General features: G+C 31.8%; 1 protein-coding gene across 1 annotated transcript in view; it reads right to left on the bottom strand.

The window, feature by feature from the left end:
- Positions 1–1,294: 1,294 nt before the first annotated feature.
- The window catches only part of LOC134244446 (atrial natriuretic peptide receptor 1-like), a 58,174-nt gene continuing 43,128 nt past the window's right edge, over positions 1,295–16,340 (bottom strand). The window contains exons 10-25 of the mRNA XM_062726708.1: positions 15,648–15,750; positions 15,167–15,257; positions 9,406–9,468; positions 8,887–8,955; positions 7,628–7,729; positions 7,026–7,097; positions 6,572–6,716; positions 5,944–6,102; positions 5,654–5,822; positions 4,603–4,749; positions 4,129–4,252; positions 3,977–4,045; positions 3,603–3,774; positions 3,421–3,519; positions 3,122–3,213; positions 1,295–1,576 (exon numbers count right to left, since the gene is read on the bottom strand). Coding sequence (XP_062582692.1) covers positions 1,412–1,576; positions 3,122–3,213; positions 3,421–3,519; positions 3,603–3,774; positions 3,977–4,045; positions 4,129–4,252; positions 4,603–4,749; positions 5,654–5,822; positions 5,944–6,102; positions 6,572–6,716; positions 7,026–7,097; positions 7,628–7,729; positions 8,887–8,955; positions 9,406–9,468; positions 15,167–15,257; positions 15,648–15,750 — 1,841 coding nt within the window. The 3' untranslated portion in view covers positions 1,295–1,411. The remainder of the gene's footprint in view (positions 1,577–3,121; positions 3,214–3,420; positions 3,520–3,602; positions 3,775–3,976; positions 4,046–4,128; positions 4,253–4,602; positions 4,750–5,653; positions 5,823–5,943; positions 6,103–6,571; positions 6,717–7,025; positions 7,098–7,627; positions 7,730–8,886; positions 8,956–9,405; positions 9,469–15,166; positions 15,258–15,647; positions 15,751–16,340) is intronic.

The following is a 16,340-nucleotide window of genomic DNA, read 5'->3' as shown; positions in this document are numbered from 1 at the left end:
TTCTGTTGTTTGTTTAACTTTTTCCCATCTACATACATTTGTCTTTAGCACGTGTTTTTGTTGCGTGTTACACTCTCTCATTACATTATCTTATATTATGCCAAATAATAATTTATCTGTTTTTGTCCGTCCATCTGATGTAAACATTTTTTTAAATGCTACTCTTCCTATAGTTTATTTAGATTTCAACTTTGCACAAAAGTAGACTACACTAAGATACATAATAATTTTTATTCTGTTCATCGGTTTTTTGATTTTGATGAACGATGTTGCCGTTGTTACTGAGAATGGAAATTTCTGTGACATACTTTCAAAATGCTAATCCTCTTACAGTTTTAGTCTGATTTCAATATAACTTGGCACACAAGTAGACTACACGGAGATACATAATTGTGTACATCGATTTTTGATTTCGATGAACGTTGTTGCCTTGGTTACTTAAAATAGAAATTCCTGTGACATACATTCAAAATGTTACTCCTCCTGCAGTTTTAGTCTGATTTCAATATAACTTGGCACAAGTAGAATACACAAAGAAATACAATTTTGTGAATCGATTTTTAATTTCGATGAATGGTGTTGCCATGGCTACTACAATTAGAAATTTCTGTGAAAGACTTATAAAAGGCTACTTCTCTTACAGTTTTAGTCTTGTTGCAACCCTGTCACAAAAAGATACTAAATCAAGAATCATTTTATTTACTGCTGTTGCAAACTTTTGACTCATTTGTTTTAAGTACAAACCAGTAGAGCTACGGTCTAAACAGAGACATCTACTTTGCTTTTAACTCCCAAAACTTTCTCGAGCATGTTTTGAACAGAAAATTATCCATCTAAATGAAGAACAAGGTAAGAAAAGGTCTTTTCAGTTCGTCGTTATCTCTCTCTGAACAAAAAAATGAAAACTGCTAAATTAAAAAAAAAAAACCGATCACTTTCCATCTAATAATTCCAATCAATTCTATTTTTCATACCTAACTTTAAATTTGAGTAATGTACTGTGTTTTAATATTCAATTCTTGTAAGAATTAAATGTAGTCTTTACCATACTCGGCTCTTTCTCAGATCAACTTGCATAACATCTTCACGAGAATAATTTTTTATTACACAATTATGAAGTAAATTGTCAATTTTTTTCGTAATTCAAGCGTTCAGTTTTAGGAATCATCTTGAAAACAATTATTTAGAAAGCTTTATCGTGAGTTACCAAGTTTTTATTAACATATAAACATGTACATTATAGTTTGATTTTTTTTCAGAAATGAACTTTTCCTATGAAATTTATCAGAAAGAATTCATTTTAAAAATAAAATTATGCTGGTTAGTCTTCATTGTGAAAGGTTGTTATAAATACAGATAGAATTTAAAACTGTGTTGAAAAGAAACCAGAAGAAATCTCTTTATGTATATGTTATAACAGTACATTAGTGAAGTGATTACTCAAGCCTGCAGGTTGTTCATTACAGTTCAACATTGAGTGCTGCGATGATTCCAAAGTCGACTCCTCTAAACTTGACAAGTTTTTAGTACCAACCTCCCTCCATTCTAACCAGTATGTCAGCATTACTCCTTTACCCTACATAAAAAGAGTAACATTCAGGGCTAAATGGTGTGAATGAGGTAGCAATCTTAAAGTAATTAGCTTTTCTGAGAATATGCGGTATATATATGCCAAGACCAATTGAATCTGAAAAAAAGGTTTCAACTTTTTAAAGATTTTTAAAAGAAAAATACTTCGTAGTGATCATTTTTTAAAGTCTTTAGAACAGACGATTTAAAATTAAAAAATATATATCATCCTCTTTTTTTTATTTTACGAATTTTTAAATGAGAAAATGCAGCTAGATTGTTCTGCTTCAGTTTTCATGATCTACATTTGAAAATTACATATAAAAAATGGGTATAAGGATATTCGAAGTTTTATAATATATAATAAGCAAATTAAAGGTAAACTTGAGGTTTCATATTTATTGAAGGTTAATATGAGGTAACAATTTAAAAAATCCTTTCAGCTATTCGTAAACATATTTTCTAAATCTGCAAAGGGAGATAACTAGTAATGAAAAAATATAATTTATGATAACATTCACAAGCAGATTCCTTTAATGCTTAATTTACATTAAACATATACTCATTAAATTTATGTATTAAAGGGACATGGACACAGGTTTAATTAATATTTTAATCAGTTTTAATATTTACAATTCCTAACTAAAGGCAATTCTAATGATCAGCAACAATTTAAACATCATTTGTTGATTTAATTTACAAAGGAGATACAGAAGTTTAAATTCTTCAAAATGTATACATGGCTCGTGCCTTGTTTTTGTTTATATATAGAAAATATCATATTTATAACAAAGATCTCACTAAATCACTAGAAACTGACTAATCGTATTTAGAATTAACTTCTTTCTTGTAAAAAAAAAGTTTTGAAGGCACATATAATAATGTCTTTAACCTATGTAAACAAAATCATTGCACTGGCCCTGTTTACATAACAAAGGTTTGGAGCTCTAAATCTGTCTTGTATCTCGACAACTAAAATTTAAATTTTTGATGATCATTAGAATGCCTGATTTATATATTATAATCAGTACCAAAAAATAGAAAAAAAAATGAATTTTTTAAAGCTGAAACTGTGTCAATGTCCCTTTAAGTTGGCCAAAATCTTGTGGTTACAATGTACTTTTTTTTATTTTGAATAATTGCTTTAATGTTAATTACATATTTTCATAAGATTGTTATGTTTATATCACGTTTTAATTGTTATCAAGTTTTTATTATTGTATTTATTTCATCAACCTTATGTTATTGTTATGTTTCAGAGACCTTGTTCACGGAAAATATTAATACAGAACTAATAATAACTGAAAATCATTAACAAATGCATATTTTTCATATTAATATTAAATATTCGAACCATATTAAATATTATCTAACATATTGAAAGATCTTTGCTGTAAAATATTTAATTGATTTACTAAAGGTATGCATAAAATGAAGTATTAACCATTATTAGTAAACGTCTAAAGAAAGTTGTATTATGTATGTAGCAGCAACTGAAATTTAATCTGCGTTTTGAGCTCTGTATTATTCTTTTGCATAGTTATAATGATACCTTGATAAAGATTTCTCCTCTTGTGCTGAGATGAACATCAGGTGAGTCCTTTAAGAGTGTTGCAGTGGAACCACTTACTTGTATTTTTGAAGCTAAAAAAAATCACATTATTAAGGTAACACTTTACAGCAATTATTTATTGAAAAGGCTCACGATAATGCAGTTCTTTGTTAATTAAAATAGGGATAAATTGACTAGGTGCATTGTATGTCTTGAAATGACATTAACAAATGACTCTGTTCTTTCTCAGTTTAAATGTTTCAAATCGTATTGGATTCGTGTATATAATAGCCACGAACCTTCACCAGTACTTTCCATTCTTGAAGCCGTATTCACAGTATCACCAAACAAGCAGTATCTTGGCATTTTGACACCAATAACACCAGCAACACAAGGACCTAAAATAGTAATGGAAACCTCTATAATTGTTAATCATGAATAATATGAATGAAATTTTTACGGGATTTAAGTATCTTCATACCTGAATGGATTCCCGCGCGCAGTTCGAGCTTTTTACGCGGCCTGTGACGTATTTTGAATTTATTGACTGTCCTCATTATGGATATGCTAAGTTTGGCCATTTCTGCATGATGATAAACATTCCTCTGAGGCAGACCAGAGGCACACATGTAGGCATCCCCAATAGTCTCCACCTTTACAAAAAATAATTGTTCATTTCTAGGCTTATTGACTTTGTTTCTATTTGTCATTTAATATTTATGGTATCCTGTCAGTTAGTTTTATCTAGTTTAGCACTGAAAATGGTTAAATATTTTTGTTTAAATCAGAACAGTTCGATATTGCACTATCAAATTACTGTTTATTATCACAAAATATTGATTTGTAAAAGTTCACCTTGTACACATCATATGAGGTAATTATATCGTCAAAACTGGAATACAGGTCATTCAACATCTCCACAATCTGAAATTCATGGTAGAACTTTGTATTTATTAATAAAGAATAGAAATTCAATCTGAACGGAAACAGCGCTAAATAAATGTCACCTGTAATGGCGATGATTCGGAAGAAATGGCTGTAAATTGTACAATATCAGTAAACAGAATGGTAACAGACTCGAACGATTCAGGCTCCACAAATCCCTGGCATTGAATCTGATGAGCAATCGACCTGAAATACAACGGTAGTAATTCTTTATACATTACAGACAGCAACATGTTTTCCTTCGCTTTTGTAACATACATTGCGTCCGTCCTTTTTTCACCTGTCCATTTGTTTGTGTGTTTGGGAGAACTAACACATTATGGTCATGAAATCCCATTTTAAAAAAGCTACATTAAATTAAGAATCAAAAAGAGAAGGAGCAACTGATGGACTTTAAGTTTACTTTGAGAACATTAACCGGCAAATTTATAGATGTATTTGCAAGAAAAAAAACGTTTAAAATTTAAAACATATTGAAAACTTAATCGTGTGGATTTAGGTACAGTTACATACAATGCCTTCTGAAAATCACTCACTGTGGTAGCAGTTGATAGAGAAGGTCTTCAGCTCTCCTCTTTTCGTGTAGGTATTTTGACGTTCGCTCTTCCACGAGGTCCTCTAAGTTTGTAGCGTACTGCTCCATTCTGTTCAGAAGGTTATCGAAGAAATTCTCGGCCTTGACACTGTCGCCAAAATTTAAATTTCGATATTTCAGAATTAAATAAATAATAAAACAAAGGATTTTTAAAGTACCTTTCGAAAAAAGTACTATAGTTGACTATAGTTACTAGTAACCAAAATTTACTTTATATTAGTTAGCTGTAGTAAATCAAAGTTTTCACTTAAGTAAATCGAAGTATTCGAACAATGAATTTCAGATAGATATATTCAATTTTTTAAACTTTCTACATGCACATGTATTTTTGTTTTTGTTTTTTATATGAAAATGAACTATTTCTTGTATATTTAATAAAAACAATTACGTCACTGTATATAATTTAAGATCATATATAAAGGTTCCAAGTTTTCAAAAAGAACTAAGGTAAATTTTCATTTAAAATCAAAGTATTCACTTTAGTTAACTATAGTAAACTATAGTTACCTGGAGTAAATTTTTTGTCGAGGTAAAATACTTAAATGCAGATTATGTTAGACGCGTTTGCTAGAGAAAAAAGTAAATTTAATATGCGCATGGTTATATAAACGATATATTTACTAAAGATACGAATAAAATAATTTATTTCCGTTAGTAAACTTTATTGTTTGATAACATGTGTATACGAGAATTATTAAAAATTCATATTCAAAACAATTTATTGTGAAGAAAATATTAATATGTGTTTGAAATGATTTATCAGGTCAACAACGGCTACGCATCGATGTCAATATTCTCGTGTAAAACTGGATGTTATTTCATTTCGACTTTTAGTTATGTAGCTCTTTAACCAACTGGCATGTGTATTTTATTTCATTTAAAAATGGTACATTTTTACTTTTCTTATGAAAATATCTGAAAATAACTTAAAGGAAGACTGAAAATAACTTAAAGGAAGAAAACGTGTTTTGTCAATTCCAGAATATACTTACTCCGTAGAAATTTTGATGCTCTTTTTCAACTCTTTAAGAGTGAGTCTAGTTTCTGGGTTCACGTCCCAACATTTGGATATTAAAGCTTGTAGCTTTCTGGGACACCCATTGGTTTCAAATTTAGGGCGAAAACTAATGGCATCTGGACCTTTTAACCGCTCTATAATTTCTGTAAAATATAAAAATGGGTATAAAATGTGTTCTGAATTTTTTTTTCTCGATCGTCTGTTAAAAATACGACCTTTTATTTTTTTTGCCATTTTTTAAAAAAAAGCTTTGAAAACAGGTACCAATAGGCTGTAGCTGAATTGTTTCGACTCCAAATGGACCATTTCTTTCAAACAATTCGTGCATTACAATAGCTAGGGAATACATGTCCGATTGCTGATAGTTTCCTGGAGATTGAAGAGTTCTGAATCTCAGTCTCTCTGGTGAAGTCCATAATAAATCTGTTATTCAATATTTTAGCATAATTAAAACATATCCGGTTTAGACAGGTAAATGTGCTATTAATGAGAAGATTTCATGTGAAAAGAAATATGTGTTTATTCATTCCGCCATTTTTTTTTTCAGTTTATTTAATCAAAGAATGATAGTTTTCAAAAATATGTTTTGAAAAAAAAAACGATATCAAGTAATTTTTAAAAATTAATATTATGTACATTAATTCAAATATTTGACTTCAGATATTTGGATCTTAACAAAATAACAAGTTCCAACTTCGTACAGATCGAGTGAAACAGAGTGATGAAAGACACACATCTTCACCTCATTAAAGAACATATGTTTGGAATGTCAAACGTTTTTTTTATTTTTCATTTGTATTTTGTAATGCCATTGTAATATACTTTTGTTATGAAAAGGACAAAAAGCCATTTAGCTGTATCCTAATCAGTAACCAAACCGAACTGTGTTAACCTCTTTCACATTTCGTTTTCTTCTCAATCCAGCAACGTGGTCCAAAATCCGTCAATTTGAGAACAAAGCGACCATCAATTACACAATTAGAACTCTTCAGATTTCCATGGTAACGAAGATTTGAGCTAAAGATGTATTCAAGACCCTTAAAGGTAATAAGAGAAGTCACTTCTGCAAATAGCATATCAGAATTTTAAAAATACAGATATTTTTTTTAAACGTAAATCTGGTCTTGAAGTTCAACTGAATTCAAATACAATTAAAAAACTTTTCTCAGCTTTGCTTCTAAGACTGTATTATACACTACCGATATCCGAAGAAAAAGTTAAATTGTACAGCTAAGCTAAATGCAATGCAAGTCCTTATCTCTAAATACTAATAATAGATTTTACATGATATTATTATTATTATTATTTTATGAGTTTACAAGGATCTCCGAATAATTATTATTTACTCTGATTGTGTCCCATAAAAGACAGCAACGAAAATCCCAATTCATTTTAATATCTTCGTTTTCCAGTATATCCTGTAAAGAAACAGAGCCAACAATTTAAAAATAAGGTCTCTTTTTAAAGTTACGTACATGTCATCAAGGTATCTAACTGAAATCAAGACAAAACCTAAATCAAAATATGTAGTATATGCGGGCAGCAATGTTTTTTTAATAACTGTATATCTACATTAAATAAATTATAAAATTATCATTCAAATCCTGTATTGAAATTCTCTTTGAATTGAAAGTTGCAGGTCCTTCAGATGAAACCTTAAAAACGAGATTATCTCTAAATGTGACACGACTAAGATATCGATGCCTAATTGTTCAAGGGCCCCGAGTTCCAAGTAAAGGTCCAAATTTAAAGCCCTTCACGACTATATAGTGACGTCTCTATTAGACTGAAAAACTCTTGAATGCACGTGTAACAAATAAAACAATATATGAATCTTTCTTCTTAAATTGTAACCAAAAATTGCACTTAAGCGTAGAGAATATACATTTATCAATTATTTCCATTTGTACTGAAAGTGTGATCTTTAAATATAGAATTCGAAATTTACCATTAAACTCCCCTTGCTGCAATATTCAACCACTGTAATCTTTGAAGAATCCACACAAAACCCTATGACTTTGGCTACATTTAAATGGTCTAGTTCTCGAATCTGGAAAACATTGTCATCATAAATTATAAGAAGAACACAAAATACGTACTTTTATCACATATTTACATTAAAAATTTTTTACAGAAAACAAAAGTTTTATATATTCGATTCATCATTTCACGTCATTTATTATACAATTATGGACTTCAGCGTAGGTCGATATTTAGTTATAAGGACTCGTGGCAGTTGATACTGACTGAAGACACAGAAAAGCGACCGAGCCTGCGAGGTCGCTATCATTTTCCGTGTCTGAGGTCAATATTAATTGCCATGAGTCCTTATACACTGTAACCACATATTGACCGTTCATTGAAGTCCATAATAGTTATATTATAATATTTACATTCGCTGTGATTTTCTACTAAGCCAACAGTGAAATTGTTTTGAAAACCATTTTTGTGTATATTCACGCGTAGAAATATACACGGAGAAACGTGCGTTAACGTGACGTTACAGTAAGGCTACAGCGACGTTAGTAAAAGAATAACGATATAGGGCAGCGAGAAATTCAAATATTGAGTATGTCTTTGGTGCTTCTAAACATGTAAAATGTAAATATAAGGAATGTTTTTAAGTTTTGTGTGAATTATTGGTGTGTGAATCACACAGACTTGCACGTAGGCATATTTTTCATGAAGAGCTAGCGCGCTTCACGAAATATGCCTATACGTGACAAGTCTGTGTGATTCACACACCAATAACTCACACAAAACCTAAAAACATTCCTTAAATAATCACTCAAATTGAATGCACTGACTCAGTCCTAACTGAAACGGACTTGACTGTCATTACGTCACAAGGGTTAAACACGCTTCATATATTATGACGTCAAGTTCTACGTAATTTTAGTGCAACCGAACAGCGTGTCGTGCGATATTATTTTCCACGACGCGCTTTCGCGTCAATATCGCAGAAGGAGGAATATCACGTGACGTCCTTTCAGCCAATGAGAACTACGAAAATAATCTTATCTAATATTTATTTTTAATGACTTTTTAATTCTTTATTTTAGGTAAAAGTCTGCATCTGTTGAAGTAGAAAGCGTAATTAAATATGCCCCCCAGGTACGAATAATATCACGAGACCAATCCGTGAGATTTTCTGATGAAATCATTTTATTACAGTTTTTGTAGCTGGTCAGTGAACTTTTCCTATACCTGCTTTAATTCTCTGACGTCATAGGAAGAATCTGTCACTTCATACTTTTTAAGTACTACTGTAGTTCCCTGCAGGTAAATTGATTCATTTTGTAATAAATCTTATTACATCTTCCAGGATAATTATTACTCATTGTAATCAATAAAAATAAAACCTAAATGATCAAATATGGTAATATATTTAGGTAAAACCAGATATTTACATGTATACAAATTAAATTATTACGGTAGACCCTGCTGCTGTAACTCTTTATCAATAATTTCTTGCTTTATGCAACATGGTGTTATAAATGTAAAACCATATCATGCTTACTTTTGTCGCAATATTTATCATTAATCACTTGTTAGTAATTAAACTGAAATATACATCCTCCCTTTCCCTAACGAATTCATAGATGTTACATGTATATAGAAACAACATATTATTCATTAGGTTACTTTAACTTCAAAATATTATTCCTAAAAGACAGTTTTAGAGTAAATTATAATGGGCATATTACTTGTTAAGCTTAACGTCACCTTGTACATAGCTGTAGAAACTAGACATCTCTCAATGGTGTGAGCGTCTGAACGTAGTGATATCTACAAGAATCAAATATAAACAAGCAATTTGAAAATCAAAAAGTAGATCGCTATATACAATGCCAACAATGTAAATATATAATTTTTATTATACTGGTGCAGTTATGGAAAAGTATCTCTCATAAAATGTTTGCTGTAAAATTGCCAAAGAGATTGAATTAATTTATTTCTGAGAAGTACATTTTTCATGTTTACAGTTAATCACTCTCTATTTCTTTCTTGCGTAATTCCGCGAGGCGGTCAGCTTGCGAAAATTTCATTATCACTTGTATCAGTAAAGGATATAAACAACAGTATCCTACATTCTTGGAAATGTTGTCACGTTTATAAATACGATTACTATAAAGAGGCTTCAAGACCTTGACGGTCACCTGAGTACAATACATGTACAACAATTAAGAGGATCCATAGAGTATAAAATAAACTGATAGATAAAAGTCTCTAACTCAAATGCAAGAGTAATTGGATGATCAGGATCAACGAAATGATTAGTCTACCATTCACTAACAACTCATAAATTAAGCCACCCTATTTATCACTATCTCTATACTATTAACAAACTTTTAGTGCTTCTAATAGTACTATTAGATAGTACTATTTAACCCCCATATTAACACACATTGGCCTCTCTTGATCTTTGAAAAACATTCAATAATTTATTTTTGTCTCATTTTTATTTATCTATTATTTATAATAGTATATTGATCAATAAAACAATGAAAGCAATTTTTAAATTATAAAATAAAAATCATGCATAATTCTCTGATTCTGTACATTATTCAGAATGATTAATTACCAAAAGTGAATGACAAAGGAAAAATTCTTTCAGTAGAATAAAAATTAATAGAGCCCTGCCCATGCAGGACCAGATGTCCAGATGCTCAAAAATCTGAAAAATACCCTTGCTGATTAAAACATCCTGTGACTCCGATATGTCCAGGGCAGAGAATATCTTTAAATATTTCCATTTCCAATTGTTTTCCCTGTGATAAACACTACAAAAGTAAATCTTGTTTATTCTCCGTGATTCCTGTGGCATGTACATTTTTCTATATTGAAATACTACTGAAAGGTCAAAGTTCAACCTGCATGTATACGTATGGTACATGACTGGCTTCGCCCGTTATGCAAATTATCCCATGTTTCCCACTATTGTTGATGCCCTGACATACCCTCCTAACTAGACAGTGATTCCTTAAAGAAATGCTTTTTCACTATTAGAGCAGATTTCAAAACCCCTAAAGGATTACATTGTTTGTGACGAGCTGACGCTTTGCTCGTCGAGAACTTTAAATACTACGTCACATTCTCGCCACATCAAAGGGAGTAGCCGAGATAGCGTCTCTACCACGCTAAAGTTGGTCAGCTGCAATACACATCGCCGACGTTTAACGCGTTTACAAAAGAGGACAGAAAACACAAACAGTTAAAAAAGAGCATTATTTATATTATATGCATTTTCAGAGTCCATAATAAATTAAAGGCCGTGAAAATTTAATTTTATAGCATTTACCATTTGTGTATATGGCACGGTATACAAAAAGTCATGCGATATAAAATGATGTACATGATCAATTTAAATTGCTGGATTTTAAGTATTTTGTCCTGGTCATTCTTGGATTGTATAGTATTTTTCAAATTACTAGTACTGTTGATGTGAAATGATTTTTCTGTGGAAAAGAGAAATATTCCGTTTATGTATCAAACAACCATGAAGTGAAAGACTTGAGAACTAAGTATGTATAGATTTTTTTTTTTTTTTTTTTTACATGTATACCCCAAACAACCGTACTTGTACTTTAAGTATCCATACATAAAAGAACATTTCTGTCAAGAAGAGAAGTATGCCTATTCACATTAATTGTCAATAATCATGTCAAAATACTAAATTAGAACGGGTGCATAGTTTTGCTTTAAAAAATACACACGTATAATAGCTCTCTCTCTCTCTCCAGGAAACGTTTCAGTGGCTGCATATATGTATTTCACTCTGTTGCATCAGTGATGTTTAAATATGGTCAGGTATTTTCATTAATTTTGCACTCCGATTTTTTAATTATCAGTAAGCACACATTAAATCCATTCTGATTGCTCATATACGACATACATGCACTGCTGCAGAATTTTTAAATACTGTGCATTATGTAGAAAAGTACTCAAAAGCACATTTTCGCAATCCTTTATAAAACTGAGATGTCTGTAAGAACATGTAAATACCCATAACAGGGAACACCATACCGAGCACTACGTTCGCAGAGTTTTTGCAAACAGCAACATATCCTCAATATATGGGGGGGGGGGGTAGAATGGAAAAACAGGTGCGATTTCAGCAACTGTGGGACAACTTTATCGAATGCTAAGACAACTTTTAATAATTATGCGATTCAATGAATATTTATACTGTACTGACGCAGTGGAACTACAAGAGGCCCATGGGCTACATCGCTTACCTGAGCACTGTGGCTAAGAAAATAGCAGAAATCAGCTCAGTATTGAAAGTTTAAATGCATAAGTGGTCCCAGTCTACCTTTAAAGGGGATGGGAGTTTATGTGAACAAACTTTAATCTACACTTCTTGAAATTTTCTCCCATAAGTTTCATCATTCTTGGCAGTGTGTTTCTTGAGATGATTTTTAAAACATGTCATTAATTGCAAATTTTCACATTTTCTGAATTATCTCCTCTAAGAAGTCGCCCTTCATTTGAACAAACTTGAATACCGTTTACCAAAAAATGCCTTGTGGCAAGTTTGGATAACATTGGCCCAGTGGTTCTAGAGAAGAACTCGAAAATGTGAAAAGTTTAAAGACGGATAAACAGACAACGTCGGGCAAAATGTGATCATAAAGGTCACTTGAGCTTTCAGCACAGGTGAGATAATAAAGACCAATTGATATCATTAACTTTGTTGTGTTACATACAGCACAGACTCAAGTAATTGGCGACAAAAGTGTGAGGGGGAGGGGGTATGCTCTCGTTTAAATCCGATTCGATTTTTCGTCATTCGCTTCTTAATTTTGAGTTCTTTGAAACTTCCTTTTTATAAAGATGATAACCATTATTCTACATTTTTGAGTCTTTTTCGGGTTTTCCTTTCCATCTATTTCTTCAACCACTTTGAAATAATTAACTTAAGTATCTGAAATAAATGGTGGTTTTAAAAAAGTCAATTATTACATGAGATAAGTTGGAAAAGTGAAAGAAAAAAAAGACGATTGTTCCTTATTACAGCAGCTGCCTATATAATATATATACATGTATCTTGTGAAAATGAATGTACATACACTGTGTGAGTAAAGGGGCGCCCAGGAGAGGGGTTGGTGAAATTCGTTTCAGATTTTTTTCATATCATCATGTAAGTCAGGGACGGATGACTTTTTTTTGCATTTGAAAAAAGTTTGACAAGCCAAGGATAAAGAGAAACTCCGTTTCGGGTAGGGATTGGGGGTTGGAAGTACTATCCAAGGACAGCTTAATTTATTTTCTTGCTAGTCGATGATAAATTACTAGTATTTATTTAAAATTTTTTTCGAGAACAGTCTATTTATTTTCAAAATCTTCCAGGCCCATCTCTAGGAATCAGAAAATGCATGTGTAGTAAGATTTTGGCTTTATAGACATAGGCGTCGGAACCGGGGAGGGGGGGTCTAACTTTTCAAAGTTAGACTTAGTATAGACATTGAACATAGCTGCATAGGTATACGCACGAAATAGGATTTTCGTGTTTAGAAAATACACATCCCTTGTTTTTTTTTTTGTTTTTTTTGGGGGGGGGGGTGTTTTTATTTTTTGCTTCTCAGGTTTTTTGGGAGGTCTAAAAAAATGTCTTACCCTTAGTCCCCCACTTTAATTTGCTTCCGACGCCAATGATAGATATTTTCCGTCGTTTGGTAATAATTACCCTGTACATACAACAAATAAATTGATCTTCAATCGATAAAATTTGAAGGTAAATGGACACTTGTTCCCCGGCCTTCCCTCTTTATCTTTTCTCTCGAATATACGCATAAAGAGGGTCTGCATTTTTCACCTGTATATTTTGTACCAAATTGCAACAATCTCAGCATGCATGACTTGGGTTGATACGCATAACTAATAAATCCAATGATCAATGAATCATGCACTACTCGACTCGACTTGTACGCAAATATGAAAAAAGTATAAATTTAGCGATAATAGAATAAAATAATCGACCAATTTTAATATTCGTAATGGACTGAAAAAATCTTAAAATTTTTAAATTCAAGGTTTAAAAAAACTTTTTTTTTAATTCAAGGTTAAAAAAAACTTTTAACTTTGCAGGTTACATTCAAGAAAACGACATCGGGACTGTCTACTCCATTTTTTGAACCCCGAAAACAAGCTGTATGTTGCAGCTGACCGACTTTAGCGTGGGAGAGACGCGATCTCGGCTACTTCCTTTGATGTGGCGAGAATGTGACGTAGTATTTAAAGTTCTCGACAAGCAAAGCGTCAGCTCGTCACAAACAATGTAATCCTTTAGGGGTTTTGAAATCTGCTCTAATCAGTGGAGCATCCCCTCACTAGAACCACTGACCCTAGGGCCATGAAGATCACAATTTTGATAGAAACTCCCTTGTTCATCTAAACCATGCACTAAGTTTATTTAGATAATACCCAGGAGCAGAGAATAAAAATTTTGAAAGAAGGTATGCATTTCACTATGTAATCAATAGAGTCCAATATTAGAACCATTTAACTTAGGACCATGAATTTCACAATTTTGGTAGCGGGGCTAAATGCTTATTACAACCATGCCATTGGTTTATTGTTTAATGTCCAGGAGTATAGAAGCTTTTTAATATCTTCAATAATTTTGGTCGTTTAAGCCCCACTCCCAGGCTCCATGGACAGGGACTGTAAAATTCACCCCGAACCCTACCCCATCCCTTTACCAATATATGCTTTATGCCAAAATTGACTGACATTGACAAACTAAAGCTGTTCCAGAAAAGAAATTGAAAATGTTCAAATGTACACGCACGGCGACAGAAAAAAACGGATAGTAATAGGACACGTGATAGTGATTCAGGTGATCTAAAAATCTATTGTCCGAAAAGAGTGTCCACACAAAGTTATTAACAATGCCACTCATAACCTGAACTTCCTTAGATTTATTAAATTAATTAAGAAGATGTAATAAGTAATAAAATTCTATTTTATTTTATCAATGTATATATTTATGTTAAAATCCGATACTTTGAGAAAATATTTTAATTTTGTGCTTTACATTCACATTTAGATAAATAACATGTCATAAAATGATTTCTCCACAATGTTTTTTTTTTTTAGTATTTTTAAATGCACATTTTTCTTGTTATTTAATAATATTTGATAAGAAGGCTGATGTTTCATGTTTATAATTACATGTGTTTGATAAAAACAAGCCGTCTAATGTCAGACGACAGTTATTTTTGCAATAAGTTCTTAACTTAAATGTCATTTGCACGTTTCTCTCAATTATCATGCTAACATTTTAATAATATATCTGTCTATCTTCATATAATTTAAATTCCAACAAACACAACCACAAAATTACATCATTAGTCAGTTATTCAACCGTCAGGATCGATAAACCAGACATTTTGTTTTTGAAAAGTAAACCAACATATACTTTTCGAATTCTCGAATGAGAACGCAAAACAACATTTAATAAATCAATTTAATATACTCCTACCTTTGACATTGAAAACGCCGATTTTTTGGTGGGAAGTATATCGCTTTCTTTAATTCTCCAGACACTCTCACTAGCTTTTCTTTTCATTCGTCTTGTGTAAAGAAAAAAAGCCGACAAATTAAAGAACATGAGTGTATCTTTATTTTTCCATCACGACTACATCCAATATTCTTTAAATTAAAATATACCTTTTCTTTTGCTGTATTTACTTCAAAAAGAAAGATATAAATCAAGCTATAGTTTCAAAACATTCTTTCGAAGCATACTTTCAAAACTGCAACTGAAATCTAAAGTGGAACTGTGTAAGAATTTCTTCTCGATTCTTTAAATAAGAAATTGCTTCTCAAAGAAGAGGTATAACTAAAGCATACCCAAAATTTGCTTTAAATAATCAAATTATCTTTTGTTATAATCAAAATAATTGTATCCATTACAAGTAATCTGTGCTTTTCCCACTTAAATTAATATTGGATAACCGTACGTTACTACAAATCTTGGGATGACGATGCTGAGGATGACAACCACTGCCAGAATACTGCCCAGGGCTCCCACCACGATTTCTAAAGTATTCATCTTCTCCAGGTCTGTGAGAATGGAAAATGTGTATTTTATTAAATTAAAACAATCAAGCAAACCTGAAGAAAACAATTTTTAGAAAATGATTTTTATGCCCCTCTTCGAAGAAGGGAGGGCATATTGCTTTGCTGCTGCTGTCTGTCGGTCGGTCGGTCTGTCTGTCTGTCTGTCTTTCGGTCCACTTAGTTTCCGTTCATTTTCTTCACAGCCGTTGCACATACTGAAATAAATTTGATATACAGATATATCAGATAAATATCTAGGTCAAGTTCTGTTTTTGGTAGGTCGCACCATTTTTGACAGTGTTATGCCCCTTGGACTTAGAAAAATTCCAATTATTTGCAGTTTCCGTTCATTTTCTTCGCAGAGGTTGCACATACTGAAATGAAATTTAGAATACAGATTTATCAGATGACTATGTAGGTCAGCTTCTGTTTTGGATATGATCGCGCCATTTTTGACAGAGTTATGCCCTTTTGGACTTTGAAAAATTCCAATGAGGGGGGACATAAGTGTTTTACAAACATCTCTTGTTGTACATGAGGAGTGGTATAGATGAAGTGTATGGAAACCTTTCTGCATCGTTTTTTTTTTTTGA

Source organism: Saccostrea cucullata, unplaced genomic scaffold (genome assembly GCF_032062105.1).
Source record: "Saccostrea cucullata isolate Sc308-1 unplaced genomic scaffold, CSIRO_AGI_Scuc_v1 ctg359, whole genome shotgun sequence".
NCBI classification, from domain to species: Eukaryota; Metazoa; Mollusca; class Bivalvia; order Ostreida; family Ostreidae; genus Saccostrea; species Saccostrea cuccullata.
The sequence above is the reverse complement of the archived record's forward strand: the minus strand, read 5'-3'. Positions and strand labels throughout refer to the sequence as shown.